At 46.0% G+C, this 18257-nt stretch overlaps 1 protein-coding gene across 8 annotated transcripts in view; it reads left to right on the forward strand.

Annotated features, from left to right (window-relative positions):
• RGS6 (regulator of G protein signaling 6) overlaps positions 1 to 13591 on the forward strand; it is a 249484-nt gene extending 235893 nt beyond the window's left edge. For 5 of the 8 annotated variants that reach the window (XM_071427215.1, XM_071427220.1, XM_071427216.1 and 2 more), the window contains one exon: positions 3996 to 8421. In XM_071427215.1, the coding sequence (XP_071283316.1) occupies positions 3996 to 4055 (60 nt within the window). In that variant the 3' untranslated portion in view covers positions 4056 to 8421. Of the gene's footprint in view, positions 1 to 3995; positions 8422 to 9203 lie in introns of those variants that run through there. The other 3 variants (XM_071427218.1, XM_071427219.1, XM_071427222.1) reach the window with 1 other exon arrangement.
• Positions 13592 to 18257: the final 4666 nt, after the last annotated feature.

Consider the following 18257-nt stretch of genomic DNA (forward strand, 5'->3'; position numbering starts at 1 on the left):
TTCAACCTTTCCTAAAATGGCTATATTCCAGGGAAGGAATTTTCCCTGGAAGAAAACAGGTGTTAAAATTTCTGACTCAGTGTCCAGGTGGTGACTCAGTGCCAAGACCTCTGGATTTTATTCCCAACTGATATTTCTTTAAGAAAAAAGGCACACCCACATGAACCACTTTTTAGAGGATAAGACTTCTCAGTCTTTGTGCTTTAAAGGACAAGAGAGTGACCAGAGCAATGATCTATTCTTTAGGCAGAATTTTTACAAATTCTGGCTGAACTGACAGATGTGGGACGCTGTTATACATTATGTTCCTGGACTGGAAAAGGTCTTTACCTGAAGGAGGCAAAGAATCTCTTGTGTAAATTCAATGCAGTGTTGAAAGAAAATAAGGTAAAGGATGAGATGGTCTGTGTTTGAGCTGTGTGGGAAGTAGACTGTAGATTAAGGATGTAAGAATAAGGGTTTTTAAATGACCTTTTTCAAAGAATCCTGGACATTTTGGATGGAACATTTTGTGCATCAAAGCACATCAATGAAGATTGAAGATTGTCTCAGTTCCCAGGCACAGGTTAATAACTGCATCAACAGACTGGCCCAGCTTCATTAACCATAGCATAGGCAGAAGGAGAAGCTGGGAAGCAGGAGCTGCTGTCATCCTTGTGTTAGCAGCACCAGTCTAGTGCTTTTGTATTTTCACCCAGAAGCATTGTAGGCAAAGTCCCACATGACATCCTTAATGGCTGTGGAGCCAGTGCTCCACCTGGGTTTCTCATGCAAGGATAACTTTTCCAGAAACAAGAATGACTGGAGATCTTGTATTCAATGTATTTATCGTGCTCAGTGCCCAAGGTGCTTTTTGTCTGGAGCGTAAAATGCCCTCCTCCTCCTTGCAGTGATGCAAACTGACATTAGCATGGTAGCATTTCCTTTGCTTTAGTTTTTGGTATCTTTTGGTAATTTTATATTGAACAATTCTTGTTTCAGGATGTAAATGCATCCCAGTTCAGTGCCCAGAGAAATCCACAGTTGCATATTTAATTTCAGTTCCATATGTATCTGTTCCCTTGCATTATATAGCTGTGAAAGTTTTAGTTTCTACCCTTATTGCCTGGCTGTCCCTTCCTTGATGTTCTCAGCTGTCTCCCAGCTCCATGTTGTGACTTCTGTTTTTCTCTGCTGCTGCTTCCCCATCTTCCTGACCCTGAGCTTAATCCCTTGGCCACTGCTACTCATGCTCTTTTTTATGTCTTCTTGGTTTGTGTACTGTTGGATCAGAGTCCCAGTCAGACTCAGTCCTATTCTTAATTCATGAGTGTGGTGTCACACGTGTGAAATGTGTTGATAGAATCTTGTCTTTCTCAGGTGAACTGCGTGATGTTTTGCACAGCTGTGTCACTGTGATGTATTATAAATAGTAACCATGAAAGTAGTGAAGAAGGTGTAAGGCTGGAGAAAGAATTGCTGCCCAATGTCATCTTTTTAACTAGTTCCTTGATAATCTCATAAAGCTGTCATATATTTACCACTTTTCCCACTTTTTCACTTTCCCAGCTCTACCAGCTTGCATAAATAGATCACAGCATTTGAGAATATGGAAAGTATTCACAACCTCCAATAAAGACAAGATTTTAAGCCATTATTGGTAGAGAATAGTGGTTGAAAAAGTGGAAAGTATAAAAAGATGATACACTGAGATGCTGGTGAAGTGGCTATCAGAATAGATAGCAAGAAGGGAAGGGATACAGGAGTGTATTCCAAAGTTTTTTAGATTTGTCATCAAGAAAAGACATCTGGGAAAAGGGTTATTTTATCTTTGGAAGGTATTTTACTTTAAAAGAAAATGTGCTCACTTGACTACTCCAATCATTACACTGGCTTGTGCTGAGAAAAGGAACTTGCATTACTGAGGTGGTGGGAAGCATCAGAATGTACCCAAAGCACAAAGGGGCTGCAGCCTGTGTTTGCAGCCTGCCCTGTGATTGTTCCCATGGTGTGACAGCCAGCCAGTGTGCACAGCTGGGGCTGCAGAGGGCTGCATGCATGTCCTGCACGGCGCATGCACTGACTCGCCGCTGCAGGCAGGGATGGACCACGCCTGCCCTGGGTATTGTCATGGTACCTCACCTGGTTTGGTCAGGGGTAAGGTGCATGTGTCACCTGTATGCTGCACAGTCTGCTCTAGATACAGGGCTTCCTTTAAGGGGTAAGTATTCATTGTTTCTAGTAAGTATTCTAGCTTCTAATCCTTCACTTCCTAAAAGCACTGCTGTGTTGTGCTGCTGGCACAGGATGGCAGCTTCCTTTTGCCCCTGCAAGGGCAAAGTGGGTGAGTGATCTTTGTGCATACCATTTGTGAAATTGCTTGGGGACCTTTCTAGATGAAAGGCACTATACAGAGTTCAAACACACCCACTAATTAATTTGCTGTATTTTATTTGAGCCACACACAAATCCTGGAAGACAAAAGCAGGTACCTTCTCGCTACAGACAGGTCTAGCTGCAGATACTAAACCATGACCTTAGCAAGATGTTTGGGAGGGAGGGTGTGCTTAGCCCCTGCTGTGATTTTAGCCAAGTTTATTTTGATACTCCAGAGAGATTTGATATTTCAGTGGTGCATCCATTTTCCTCTGTACAAGACATTTACATATCTGGTTCCCAGTCATGCTGAAAACTGTCAAACAAGCTGAGTCCTTTGCACAGAATCACACCCTGCCCTAGAGGCAGACCAGCAACATTCAGTTAGGGCATTTCTGAGGTGGCTTGAAAAACCAGTCTGCTACACCACTGTATACTGGCTGCAATGATCCATCTGCTTCTCTGTCTTCCTGGGTTTGTGTCAAAGGGAGGAAAACATGCTTAATCTGCAGTCCACAGGCAGCTTCAACCAATGCCAAAACTGGTTCACTGTCAGCTATAAGGAGCCCAGACTGTACCACAAAAAAAGAGGATCATGTGGTGCTGGTGGGATGGTAGAGGAGGGCTGCAGCTATTATGAAGCCGTGCTAGGAGTGGGTGAATACAGAGATCCTGGTTTGTGCCATATGCAGTGGTGTACTGGTTTTTCTCCAAGCAAAGTGCAATGCCTCATTTAGGAAGCATAAGAAATCCTCACAACTTAAAATGGGAATAGATGATACTGGTTTTAATTGGACCGAAGCTCTGAACTGTTCCCATAAGAGATATGAGCTAGAAGAGCAAAAAAGCAATATCATATGTGGGAATGTAACCCATGGTGGTCAAGTTTCACTGTGATGGGCAGGAATAGCAAGAAGCTCAGGTAACTTGTCAGTCAAGCCTTAGAAGAGGAGTGGAGCCCACTCTGCAGGAATTTGGGAGTAACTCATGAGACTGTAGTGGTAGGAACAGGTGAGCATTCCACATGCTGGGAGCATCTGGCCCCACCTTACCCTCTACAGCCACTTTGCAGCTCCTGTTTTCAGTTTGTGTCAGTGTGTAATTGGTGGTATTGTCCACCACATTTTGTGTGTTAATTTATGTTACTTATGTTCATAGTTTGTATGTCTGTGTTTATTTTGTGTTGAACTAAGTTATTTTCCAATATTGTTTATGTTTTTAATTCAGTTTCTTATTTAACTTCATTAATTTATGTTATGCTTATCTTATGTTGACAATGTATATCTTAATGAAAAAATCTAATAAAAGGATTATTTTTTAAATGGCACAAAAATAAAGCTTCCCCAAGCTCCGTATTGTAATATAACATTGAAAACCAAACAGTGCTGGCAGTGCTAAGGCCATCACAATCTCTTCAGAAGTAGAATTTTGTTGCAGGATGTTTTTTGCCCACTGCCAAATTTCTTGCAGTACATTAGCTAACAGATAGGAAAACTGAGCATTGCCTGTGATGATGTGAAAAAGATTCGAACCAATGGAAGGAGAATTATCTCACCTCCACTGGAGATGCAGACCAGCCCCAGTTCTCTGCAAAGGGGGATGGGGCAACAGTGCTCCCCATGAGATGACTTCTCTTCCAGGAAGGTGATGCTTCTGGCTGGAGCAGATTGGGCAGCAGGCTGGGAAAAGGAGAGCCCTGAACACAAATGAGGGGTAGAAAGCAAGAAGTGGGGGCAGCTGTAACAAACAAAGCCCCAAGCTGGTAGGTGAAAATTGTGGAGGTGAGCAGTCAGCTTGGTCTGTACTGACATGGCAGAGGGGAGCCTGTGCTGCCATCTCTCCTCTCTCCCCCTGCTGCAGCCACAAAGCTCATTATGGGATAAATCCTGCCTAGTGTTCAGGTAAGTTGTTGACAACATGCATGGGAGCTCAGGCTTGTGCATGCTGGGGTGGGGAATGTCTGCATGCTGAGTTGCACTGTGCTGGGCAGAGCATACCAACCTTGTGTGAAGCCATGGGCACTGGACAGAACTAAACTTTCAATTTAAAAATATTTTTTAAATATTCTCCCAACTGTGCAAAGTGCTAGTTTTGGCCAATAAAAGCAAGGAGCAAGATGGAAACTCTGCTGCCTCATACAGTAGGTTTGAAAGGAGTGCTGTCCCTTTTTTGCATCAAATTCCAGACACCCTCTTTTTCCTTCTTACTTGGCTTCTTGGCTATGTTAAATTGCTGAATTTTGCTTCATTAAAATAATTGCTGATTGCACTTTACACTTTAACTTAGCAGCTGTTCAGCAAAGGCTCAGCCACTGAAGATGGTAACCATCTCCTGTGACCTGCAGGTTAATCTTTATTTCAGTGGGCCTCAGTGAGCTCTGATGGTCCACAAGTGCTGAGATCCAATCCTCTGCTGGACATGCAGCCAAGGAGTTAGGATGGCCACATACTTGGAAGTCATATTCTAGGGGACATTTTCATTAGGTTTATTAAGAATTCTCTGATTTTTTTTCCTTAGGATACTCCAGATTCACATTTTACACTGTCTTTAAGAAATGGCTCCTGTCATGGGGGTGTTCAAGGGCAAAAAAAAAAAAAAACCAAAAATCCAAACCAGATTAATTCAGCAGTGCAGAGAGAACTGGACATTACCAAGGATGACATGACACGCAGTGAAGCTCCATGTCATCCTTGCCTGTAAGCTGTGGAACAGCTCAATTGCTTGCAGGACATGAGAGAGAAGGAAGCCTTCCTGCATCCAAGACAACACACAACATATGCTGTACAACATATGCCCTACTGCTTGTGCTGTGCTGTTTCAGTGACAACAGTCTGGGCTTTTAATTGTTGTAACCCTAATTAGTAGTGACAAATATTTTGGGACTGGAGGACTTGGGATTTCTTTATAGACTTTAGACCCCATGTAAAAAGTTCACTCCTTACATCCACTCTAATCTTGCCTTAAGTTATTCAGCATATACATGTGGCACAGTAAAAGAAGCACTGAAGTGTGCTGAGCTTGAGATGGTACACTTTCCAAATCCCCTGCCAGCCTGGCTTAGATGAAATTTCTCCTGGAAATACAGCAGTTGTTGACATTCTCTTACAGTGGGGAAAGGAGAGGCAGAGACAGCCGCTAGTTTCATGCTAAACAAAGATGCATGGAAGGAAAACATAATTTATTTTGGTTGAACCTTTTTAAGAAATTAGGTGTTGCTTGTGCCAAATTTTCACATCATAATAATCAGAAACATCCTTGCTCTATCAGATATATCCCCAAGGGAATTCCACCCATTCCATGTGGTAGGTGAGACCCAACATGCTCTCCTGGACCTGAACTTTTTTGGCATGTGTTGTACCTGGTTAAGAACTATTTCAGCCACCTCCAGCTTTCTCAGAGCAGCCTTTCACCTGACTGACTCAAGCCCTCACACTATGCAGCCTCAGGGAAGGGTTGTGGGATCACAAAGAATACAGGGGTGCATCCCACCTCTGCTGTCTCAAGGTGGACACAGATCACCCTCTCAGTCACACAGACGCCTTTTTTCTGGACACTAAGCAATGGCACTAAAGCATGCTGTCACCATCCTGGACTCTTTGGCCATGGACACCCTCTTGGCAAGGAGGGGCAGGCAGGTTTGGATGGACTGGCTGGGGGTCCTGGGGAGAGTGCTGGCTGCCTGCGGGGTGAGATGCTGCCCTATTCCAAAGAACCCATTGTGTGTGCTGCACTTACGTTTTTCTCAGTCAGCTGATGCAAACTTTTGTGTCTCTTGAAGGGCTTTGTGCCTTAGAAGCCCTGCAGGGCTAAACCTGACACAGAGATACCATGGGCCAGCCTCTCAAGTGGTGGAAATCAGCAGCACTTCTGTAAAAACAACTGAGTCATGTTGATTTATATCAGCAGGTAGATTGCAGATTCCATCCAGCTTTTCCATGTGTTATACACTGTTTTACTCCCTTCTTGTTCATTTTAGTAATAGGAAAGAGATACCAGTTTTCCTAATGAATTGCAATTTTTTCCTGATCCTCTTTTATTTTAATGAGGAGGTCTAAGATGGGAGAATCCTAACCCAAACACCTGCATCCCACCCAAGCCCAGCCTGCAGATATCTGTATCACTCAGACTCATGCTGTGAGGCTGACACTTAGCCCTGCATTGGGTTGAAACAAAATCCCCTACATCAGTATGCCTCTAGTTGGGGGCTGAACATTACAGCACTTTTGCTTGTAGTCAAAAATGTCACAGCATTAATCCCTTTATGCAATTTCAGGGATTCTTTTGCCATCTGTCCTAACACAGAGGCGAACGCAACAGCCAAGCAGACAACATTGCTGCCTGCTTCTTGCTGTCTTAAAACAGAGCTTCTTGCACCCATCTGTTTGCATGTCCCTGCCCATGAGGCCGTTCCCTGGCACAGTTATCCTCCCAGACAGACGGGCTTTTGCACGGGGGACTCATCCCAGCCTGCAGGCGGGAAGTTTGCTGCAGTTCCCAGGGTAACGCCTTTCCCATGAGACGGGGGAGCTGCAGATGGAGGCCACTGCTTTTCCCCGCAACGAGACGCAGTTTCCACTGGGAAACCCAAGAGCAAAGTTTCGCTCTGCGCAAATCATGGCCATTGGCTCCGTTTCCAGCCCACCACCTTCTCCAGGGCAGCCATCCCCTCTCCTCAGCCTGGCCCACCATCGGCGTTTCTCCTTCCTGCTTTGAGCACAGCAATGTTGAAATGGGGGATGAGGAACAGTGTTTGCTCCTCAGCCCTGCTGGAACCTGACGCAGGGAGCTGGCATAGCCCCAAGCCACCTGCCTGTGAGAAGATAACAAGAGGAGCTGCCTGTCGCAGATTAGTTAGAGACTGACTGAATAGGCATTATATAAACCAAGGATTATTTGTTTGGGTTTTTTTCCTGAAGAAGTACCCAAATATTAGTGGAAACTAACTTTTTTTTCCCTAAACTCAGCCATGTTATTCTTCCAGGAATTAACATCCCTATCTTTACCTTCTTCTTCCTATAAATAGGATTCAGGGACTGATAATTCCTTTGCACTCTCTCTCTGGTATTCCTCAAGAGCCACAAAATGACAGCCCTGGTCTTAGCACCCCCAAGCCATGTTGCTCTGCAGAAGACTTGGCCACCCCCTGGGGTAGCACTGGGCCTAGCTGTACAAGAGTGCATTTAAAAATAGTGATAATCAAAAAATTGATTTATACTGCAAAAAACAAAACAAAAAAAAACCCCTGCATATCTTGAATGGTGTGTCTGCAGAGCTCTGGGATGCAGCTGGCCATTTCCATGCTGAGCTGTGTGTGAGGCACAGAGCAATGGCTGTGGGCCTCTCCTGCCAGGCAGGACAGTCAGCACAATGACAGTGTTTCCCTCAGCCAGCTGCTGGTATACAGAACACAGATTAGGACGTGTGTGCTCATGCAGCTGAACAAATTATTTGGTGAAAGTCACACATCTCAGTAATGAAATGCCACTTCTATAGGGAACAGCTACATCCTCCTTGAACAGCCCTACATGGAAAGAGATTAAAAATCAAAGGGAGATGGGAAGTGTTTGTCTTTTCCTAGAGTGTTAACTTTTTAAAAAATATTTATTTCCAATAGCCTGCTAATTTTTACATTTCAGAATTTTTTCTACATTTTATGCTTACTTATTTTCACTGAATAATCCATTTCTCTTGGTCTTTTTGTGGCTCTTTCTTTGAAACAGCAATCAGTAAGACTTCCTATTGCAAAGGAAATCTTGGCTAAATATAGTAATGAAGAGGAGGTTGTTTAAGAGCTGCTAGGTATTCTACAGCTCTCTGGTATTCCCTGAATGTTTATTTCAAGCCAGACTTATTTTTTCCTTTAAGAAAACCATAATTTTTAAAGAGGAAAGTTCACCAAAGAAATACAGCAACTGGTGCAATATACCTGAGATAGTTTTTCACTGTTATATCAGCAATTGCAAAGCCATCAGTATTCTCTATGTGGATATACCCTGTCTGTAAATGGAGAACACTGGCTGCAGGTCTGTAAGCAGGTGCTGCATGGTGTTAGTTAGGGCAGGAGTTCAGATGCAGATGCAGATGCAGAAGTTCAGATGTGCAGGTGATCTTCCTTCTTCCTAGTCCTTGGTCCTGCCAGTGGGAAAGCTCATGTGGATGACAGTAGGGCCTGTGCAGGGCTGCCACAGCCACACTCTTGCATTGGTGGCTTGGAAGAGAGCACAGGGACAGCAGGGAGGCCAAGCAGGAGAGAACAGACACCAACCCATGAGGCAAGTGACCAAGGAGTGTGCCAAGGTGAGTGACAGCAGCACAGGAACAGGCTAAACTGTTTCTGAAATTACTTTTTTCCTGGACCTGCTTGTGGTGAATGCTGTGCAGCTGATACGGAATCACAGACTGTGGGAGGGACATCCCAGTTTTCACAGCAGCCTTGGCTGTGCATCCCTCCCTAAGAGCTCTACCCCTGTGCTGGGTAGATCTCTGCACCAGCAGGACAGCACGAGTAGCAGTGAGTGTAGGACAGGGCTTTGCTTTTACCAGTTCCCATGAAACTGGAGAAAGGAAGTATCTTCACGAGACCCAGGGGCACATCCGTGAGTGATAGCCACTGGACATCAGGAGTTTTGCCACATTAGGCACAACTCCTCCTTTCCAAACCACTTTCCTGGAGCAGAACTGCAGGCGTATGAAATTCTAGAGGCAGGCTCACCCCACCTGCCTCCCTTGTCACAAGAGCCTTGTGCCCCACTCTGGGGGAAGGCCCTTGCCCCTCACTCCCAGAGAAACCATTCCAAGACATCACTTACACCTCTGGATCTCTTCTGTCTGTTTGTCCCTCCCTCCAGGGAAAGTCTCTGGCAAGCAAGCGCCTCACGGGCCTGATGCAGTCCTCCTGACAGCTCCGGCCGACCGCCCCGCGGGAGAGACAGCTGAGACCACTGCCGGGGACAGGGAGAGCAAGTCCCTGCTGGGGAGACAGCCTGAGCAACTGGAAGCAGAGAGCCACACACCAGTGGAGCACCTCTCTTCACAGTTTACACCAACACTTCCCTGTCTGCACAGCTCCTTAAGGACCCTGAGCTCTGTGCAGGTACTTTGTCTCCAGCTGAGGTTTGGAGAACACTTCACCATACACAGGAGGTCAACAAGGCGAGGGCTTGCTGTCTCGTTATTTAAGGAAACAGACCCAACCACAGCTTGGAGAAAGAAGAGCTGAGAGAGATCAGTGTTTTTCCACATCTCTTTCCTCCCTGGCACAAACATGACTGTAATAAGATGACACCACAATCTCACTTACTCCCTTTCATGTGGCCGTCTGGATCCAATAAAATATCTGGATATTTTAGCTGGAAGCTGCTTCTCCTTCTCACAAAATCCCAAAAGCATTTCACCTGCAGATTCACTGACTTTAACTTGGTTTTTCTTTCCTATGTTTCTCCTCCTTTAAAACAATGGGGGAAAAAAAAAGAAAGGCATTAAGTTCATCAGTCGTTGTCCTTCCAAAAGCATGTAGCATGTCCAGAGATGATACCAGATCCTCAGCTGAAGTGAGGAAAGCAGGAGTGGTTTTCATCACCTGAGGATCTTCCCCCTTGAGTCAGACTGATCCTGGTGCAAATTCTCTGATGTCGGCGGAATCGTTCTGCATGTGCGCATAGTGTAAATGTGATCAGACTCTGCCTGATGCTCAAAAAGTCATGTTTGAGATGTGCAATGCACACACAAGCACACACACACACACCCACACACACACACTCACACAGTATTTAAAGTGAGTTGGTTTATATTTTATTTAATTTTCTATTTATTTAAGATTTTGCATACCTAATCAATGATGGATGTTCAAACTTTTCTTCAAGCAAACCAAACAGGACTCCAGCTCTCCAATCGGAGAGGGCCAAAATCCATTCACTTGTGTCCAGGGAAAGGCAACTCTGATGTGGGCAGTGAGGAGGGAATTGATGGTGTGAATGGGCAAGGTGCCAAGTGACACTCCCTAAACAGCAGCATTCCCAGCTGTGATATCATGCTCAGATAATTGACCCTGCTGAGAAGCAGCATTCTGAGAGTGAAATTGTACCATTGGAGGAAATGAGCTTCCACTAAAACTCATCTGACCTGCAGCTCATGAATGCAACAGCAAAACACGGCTCAGTGGCTTGTTTCAAGCTGTTGGAAGTATGGCGGTTAGGATGAGGACAGGACTGAAGTGACTTTATTATGAAATCCATTTATACTAACAGCAGATAGGAAAATGGCCTGCATTCACATACAGTATACTATCTATATATAAAAAGAATTTCAAGACTCAGCTGACTCACAAAATCTCCTATATTTTGTAAGCAGTTCAGATCTGAAGCATACATGAAACTAGACATTTCTTGGTCTTCTTCACTCATGCCAAGGCAAATTGGCTTTTTGTACAGGTGGTAGAAACTGCTATATGGCTACAAGTCTGCATTCTTACCTAAGCAAAACCATCTAGCTAAGTAGACAGCTGGCTAATGACAACATTCACTTCTGAGGCAAGTATTATTCTAATATCTAAGGCCTATGTATGCACAAAAACATGCCAGCATAGTTTCTGTCAGAAAAAGAACCTTCCTCTTTTCCCATGACAGTTCTCATTCTGATATCTCTTTTCTTTCCTGCAGAAAAGTCCTAATAGCAATTATACCTAAGGTCCATTCACCTGCATGAATGTACAGTAGATGCCTGAGTATGATCTTTCTTCTTTACACATGCCTATACCCTAAACAGTCTGCTGTCTGACCTTCAGACCAAATTCATCCTACATATACATGACACACAAGCAAGTTCCAGGACTGCAGAACCATGAGTGTCCCTGACATCCTTGTGGTCTCCTGCTTCTGAAGAGAACATTTGTCACCCTCAAAATTGTCACTTAGCTGTCCTTGCAGGACCTATTTGTCCTCTGTTGCCCACCCAGCCAAAGAGTCCCCTTGGGAAATAGCAGGTCTTTGTTTAATAGGTTCACATGTCCATTCATGCATATGCATATATGCCCCCTTGGTCATCCCTAGGAAAATGCAGAGGTTGTCTCTTCTCAGAGCCTTGTAGATGGTGTTTTTATCTCTGTCAAACCCTCCAGTGCCATGCATCACTGGAGCTCTGTAAACCAACAGCTGCTCGCACTCCAAGCTACTCTGCTGCCAGTGCTGCCCAGCCACAAGGCATTTCCCATGGGAGGTCTGTCTCGTGAACCCTCCAGCTGGTCTGCAGAGCATTCCTGAGCAACATATACACATAAAACATGAAACTGGTGTGTAGCAAGGAGCAGGGATAGTGAAGTGGTAGATGTGGGTCTCTGCTTTGCAGTGAGTTCCCGTCACTGGAGAGGTCATCTCCTGGGGCAAGGATGGGGTAGCTCCACAGAGGTACTCCTCAGGACCTGCAGCATGGGGACACATGTGGGCAGGACTGGAGAGTGCTGGTGGGCAGTGGGACAGGTGGAATTTGGGTTATGGTCTGTGCAGGCAGCAGAAATGCCAGACTTTAACCTGAGGATTAGCTGCTGCCCTGTGAGCCACACACTCTGCTTTGTCTTTCAGCTTTATTCCTGCAGGACGGTCATGTTGGCTGCCGCAGTATTTTGCCTGTGGGGAATATTCTGTGTTTGAACAGTTGAGCACATAGAGGGAATTCTTACAGACATGGAGAGTATGCATATGGGCGTGCATCAGGGGGCCTGGATGCTGAACAGCTTGCCATTTAAATGCACACTCGTGCAAACTAATCTGCTCAGCAATGGCTAGCTGAGCAGACAGAGCTGCATATCCTCTGGAGGGAAGAAAGCTCTGCTCCTTGTTTCCTGACTAAATTTCTCCAAAACAAACATGAGAGTAGACAAGGGCTCCTCCTGGGAATACATATTAACTGTTCTTCACATGTCTTTTACTTCACATATGGTGATATTAACATGTAACTACTTCCACATGAACCACATCTTTGAATTATTGCTTTTTAATGACCTTGCTTATTCCAAGTGATGCTACTTTTGTACACCTAATGGTATCCCATTGAGCATTGCAAGCAGTAATCTGCTGCTTTCTAAGTGTCCAGTGTCTTCCAACTACCTCATCATGCTGAAGATGAGTTAGGAAATCAGCTTTCCACCTCTGTTTATGTTCTAAATGGCATCAATTCAAGGAAAGACAGTCTGGAAAGCTTCTACAATGTCCAAGCTGTGCAAGTTAGCTACAAAACTACCCATACTTCCAGGACTATGGCTGTGAAATATGGCTGTGCACTGTTATTTGGATAATACAGTATCCAGAGCACGCATGGCTATTGTGGCAAAACAGCAGCAGGACAAGCACTAGGAAAGGTTCGACAAGCCAGTGCAGACGACGTTAGGCTGAAGCAAATGGATTAATGTACTCTCAGTATAACTCAGCACTAAGATCCCATAGAGTACTGTAATAAAATGGTAGCAGGGTAGCCATAAAAAGTGGCAGTAAACTGACATAATAATACCAGAATAAATGTAGCAATAAGGTAACACAGGCCACTGCAGTAAAGTAGCATTTTGATAATGCAGCAATAAGACACAACAGGATGCTGCAGTAAATTAGTATGGGGAATAAGGCAGTAATAACAGTGTGGACAAACAGTGGTACATTTGTACCAGGTACTGCAGCAATAAAGATAACACAAGATGTCCTAGTAATAAGTTACTACAGTAACAACAACATGATGCACTGTAAAGTTATATCAGGATGCTTCCATGCTGCAGTCAAATCCTACAAGAGGTGGTAGTGAGACAATGATGACAAAACATACCCCATTTCCAAATGCAGAATGTGAATCAGTTTTCTGCACCGTAACCCAGATTCTGGAATGATCTCAGCAATACCAATCCTCTCATTCCTGCTTTCAAGGCAGCTGAGGCAAGAGTGTTCCCTCACCTAGACAATTATTTTGGTCTGAAAATACAAAATTGACTCATTGTCTCTTCAGCCAAATTGTCACAGACCGTGGTGAAGTTCTTTGTTTAGTCCTACTCAGGTGAAACCCTGGTGGTTTTGGTAAGTCCTTTGCCTTTGAAAGGATTTGGCTCTCTCATCTTCTGGCATGGGTGATGCTTTTAGCCTAAAATTATTTCTGGTTTGGGTGGGAGAAGGGGAACCCAGGTACAGAACATTTGACTGTACCAGTCTGTTTCCTAAAATGCACAAATAAATGGAGCATCCTGGAAAAGTCAAAGCAACAAGGACCAAATCTGTTCTGTCTGTCATGCACTCATGCACACAAAAATAATCCTCCTGGAACCAGTGCAAGCTTTGGGTGCATCCATGGGCAGGACTTGGCCTAACCCTGTTCTTAGTGTCCGCAGCAGAGTGACAGAAGCAGTGTCTCTGTGTCTCTGTCTCCTTTCCTGTTTTTCCTTTTTTTTTTTTTTTAAATCTAACCTCACCCTCTCTATGGAATTGTCTTAGAAAAAAATCAATTTGCCATAACACAATATGCAGTATTGTGGCAAGGAATAGGTCTGTCCAAGGAATTTGCTGTCTTTTTACTCTTCAGTAGAGGGGTAAAGCATTCTGAAAAATAACCGGCAACCACTGTTATGCTCAATAATCACCAGGAATAAGGGTTTAGTCAGAGCATCTACATCAAGAAGACTTGAGTGGAGTGTGTGTGCCAGATAACAAGATGGTCTCCTGGGAAAAGGATGTAAATAGGGCAAAACTGCAGAGTATTAACTAGCAAGAGCAGCTCACAGCTTCACAAGTCTCAACGGATACAAATTTTCTGCTACATCTTTCTGACCCTTTGCACCACAACTTTGTTATCCCTTTGTGTGGCTGCTTCTGTCTCGAGGGGACTGCTCAGTTCAAGTTTGGAGCAGTCCTCTGATACACCTTGGCTTGGCTCTTGCCTTAAACTCCTTAGCTTGCTTTTATTGTGGTTTAATGATTAAGCAGGATTATTAAAGTAGAGCTCACAGTAGGGTAAAATAGGCTAGGTTATCATGATTACGTTGTTTAAACTGTGAGCAATTTTGAGCTTCTCAACACTGTTTATAACCTGAGACGGGGAACAAGCAACGTGGCTGCTCAGCAGAACAGTGAGCTGGTGAACAATACACTATCTTCATGCCCACACATACTTTGAACTTACTGCTGAGGAGAAATGCTTTGTAGTGAGAAAAGTAATCTCACAGCAGGGGAGAGTCAGACCTGATCAACTTTTTCATGTGATACAGATTTTGCTTTGCCAGCCCCTAGTGTCTGCAAAGCTTGCAGCTAAGAGCCAGCAACCTCCTAATCCTGCTGCTAAGCTTTGGAAACAAGCTTTTCAAAGGCTGTCTTTACACAGCAATGCTATTACTTGAAGGCTTTTAATGTGAATTTATGGCTATTGCCACAAGTGTCAGTGTAGTTGCCCTCTGTATTTGCAATAGGAATTTGTGGATTCACCCCACACAGAGGGTGGATGTCAGTGGGCAGAATTTAGGGATGCACCAGTGCCTTCCTGTCTGGGGACCCAGAAGATATGCCGAAATATCTCATCTGGCAGAGGACAGCTCTCCTGTGGGCAATGGACATTGCTATCTGTCAGCAGAGATACTAAATGGAGCTTCTCTCTCTCATCTTTGCGGACTTGAACCATGCCATCCTTACATAAATAGTAGGTGACTGCTAGCCCTGAGCAGCACCTTTTATAGGTGGACTAGGAAGTGGAGTAGTGTGGACTGGGATTTCTAGAGTGGTTGTTTCCTTTTGGATCCTCAACAATATTTCTCATGTCCATCCATGTGCAGGTTATTCCTGCATGATGCAAAGGTTCACAGCCCAGAACTGTGGACGTCTGGTTCTTGCCATGGTTCTACATGAGGCTCATGCCACGTGGATTAAGGCACACCAGACTAAGAAAAATATCAAATGATGCTTTACACAACGCATGACTTCTCCAAAAAGCATCTGGGATTCTGGAATTTGCTCTTCGGGGATCATCTGGGGCCAAAGGAGACACTGTGGGATTTTCCTCTACAAGGGAAAAATTCTCAAGGGTCTGCTGCCCCTGTAGTGGGACTGGAGGCAGCCAGAGCTGCTTCTCCGCAAGGCCACGTCCCGTTGCCAGCAGAGGGCAAGGCCCGGGGAAGGTGGAGGGGCCCGGAGCAGTGGCGGTGGGTGGAGGGCGCTCCGGAGGGCACGTGGGGACACGGGCACCGTCCCGCAGGGCGGGCCCCGCACTGGAGGGGCAGCGGGCCCGGGGCTGCGCGGCGCTGCCGCCGAGTGTTTCTGACCTGGCACAGGCACGGAGCCGCTCGGGACTCGGGCAGGGCCCGCAGCCAGCTGGCAGGGCCGGGCCGGGCCGGGCCGGGCCGGGCCGGGCCGCAGCTGCGCCCGCCGCGGGGAGGGCCCGCGCCGGCCCCGGCGCTGCGGGAGCGCGGCCCGGCTGCTCCGCCCGCGGGCCTGAACCCTTCTCGAGGAAGCTGATCGTATCCAGCCGCATGGACAATGCCCAGCCGCAGCTAACACCGCAAACAAAGGCTGCACGCCCAGCTTGGAAGCTCGGTCCCATGCGAGGGACTGCAAAAAGCACCTGGTTTGCTGCAGCGGGTGTCCATGCTGCTCAGTGACCCTCATCCTGCACCCTCTGGCACCAGCACCCGAGGCATGGCTCTGCTCCCCCCAGAAAAGCCAGAAAGCCGCCCATCAGCAAGCTCGGTGTGCTCTTGCAGAGGAGGACAAGACCTGTGGCTCTCAGGTTTTGAAGGTCCCAAAGACGAGCAGTGTTAGCAACCCAAGCCCTCCTCACCAGCGAGGACACCTGCAGAGCCAGGAGGTGTGACTGCCTGTCACCCTGCTCGAGGGTTGTGCTGCTTCCCAGACCTGCCTGTGATCCCCCACGGGGGAGCTCAGAGCTGCTGGGCTTACATCCTTCAGAGCATCTCTGTTTTCTGTGTGCCATTTGTCTCTTCAGGATGTGTAACATTTGCTGGTTTTGCAGGAAGGGACCAGTACAGGCCAGGGAAATTGTTACCTTCCTCAACTAGACCCCATGCTTAGTGCACACAGAGTCCATCGTTAATATCTTGGGAGTCAGACTCAGAGAGTTGCAGTGTGCAATCCCTTGCCTTGCTTGACAGGCTGATTTGCTTTGTGTGTTTGCCTTCAAGCCATCCTGCAGCTCTGCTCATCAGAGCATCCGTGCTCCTCCACCCATCATGCTGCCAGCACACCACATCACCATTGCCCTGGATCTTCCCCACATCCCCTTGCTTCAGCATCTGCAGTTCTCAGCTGCCTTTCCTTAACTCTTGCTTTCCCTGACCTCCTCTTAGAGAGGCTGGTCTGTACAGCTCATGAAGGGATTGCCAAACTAACATCTCACAAAAGCTGGCTGAAGAATCAGTTTATTCACTAAAAGAAACACTCCTCAAGGGCCGCCATGTGCAAGGCTACTGAGCTCTGAAATTGCTGAAGTGAGGTGAGAGGGATGCATGTGTGTTTTGGACTCACCCCTCTTTGAATCTCAACCCCACACTGCAACTGGGGCTGAGTTGAAATGGCACATCCTGAGCTCGGGCAGTGGCAACACCTTGGCAAAAGCAAGTTTGTAGCATTTGCCTGCGTACTGTGTTCAAGACTGCCTGGCTGTGTTGTCACCTCTGGGATATTTTCTTTATGTTTGTCTGTCAGTGCAGCTGCATATTTGTTTATACAGACAGTAGCGGGAAGGCCTCAAACCCTTCCCTCAGCTGACAGAAGTCTGATGCCATGTCAGATCCTCCATGCTGGAGCACAGACAGATTTGGGGCATGGTCTGGACAAATCAAGCTAGGGCTTTTCACAGTCTGAAGAAAGTTTGTCTTGCCAGTTTCTTCAGCCGGCCCTGTACATATACTCCCACCTCCAACACATGGAAAAGAAAAATCTTTCTGTGCTTAGTGTGATAGATCATCCACTGTGGGCCACCTGCAAGCCCTATCTTTTAACTAAACTTCTGAGTTTCTGCATGTCATGCATTTTGGATAGGTAATACCCTACCCAAAAATGCCTGTCCTCCTGTGATGACCTGCCTCTGGATACAGAGATACTCTGCCATGATGCTGAACTCCTTTCATGGACCCTGCCTTCCCCTCTGCAAAACTGCCTTCACAGCGAACTGGGCAGAGCTTATCTACCTTCTGCCATTTCTTAACTAGAAACTTGTCAGAGCTTTGTGAAAAGCAGCACAGCAAACCACAGATTTCTAAAATATGGAAGCACTGTTGAGAGCAGTGCTAGGAAAATAGGAAATTAAATTCATAGTGTGGGTTTTCTCTTTCCCACCTGGGTATTATTGACCTGATGAATATGGTGGCAATTCTGCATCACTCTAACAGTGGTTTGGGGGTGACCTATCTTCTCATCTGCCAGGGCTTTGAGCTCTCTAATGGTTCACAGGAAAGATGTGCCTGGCTGTAGGTAGAGGGATCTGGATCAGCATCCTTTCCTTGGCTCCCTGCCTGTCAGGGCATCACTGGAGCCCACTCTCATGGGACTTGGCCTTCCCTCCCTGACTTTCTCTTCTGGGAACAGCAAGCAGTTCCCAGAAACAGTCAAGTCACTGTGTTAAGGTGATCCCACCCTCACTGTCTCTTTGTTTCTGGGGAGTCTTAAGCAAATCAGGTTGCAGAATATACACAGAACACCAGAGTCTCTATGTCAAATGAAAGGACAGTCCAAATGGAGAGAGAAGGCAAGAGAGAAAGCTCTGTGTTTGCATTCATCTCTGTCATGATGGATTCCCCCTTCCTGGAAGCAGCCTTGGCATAAATAAAGCCAGTAAAGGCTTTTATGCAAGAACTCCCTTCACTACCAATAGTCCTGGAGTCATAGATAATAAAAGACCTGGCAGCTCATCTTGCACTGCTCCCTTTCATC

This window comes from Agelaius tricolor, unplaced genomic scaffold (genome assembly GCF_023055355.1).
Source record: "Agelaius tricolor isolate 1412-34295 unplaced genomic scaffold, bAgeTri1.0.p SCAF_5, whole genome shotgun sequence".
NCBI lineage: Eukaryota > Metazoa > Chordata > Aves > Passeriformes > Icteridae > Agelaius > Agelaius tricolor.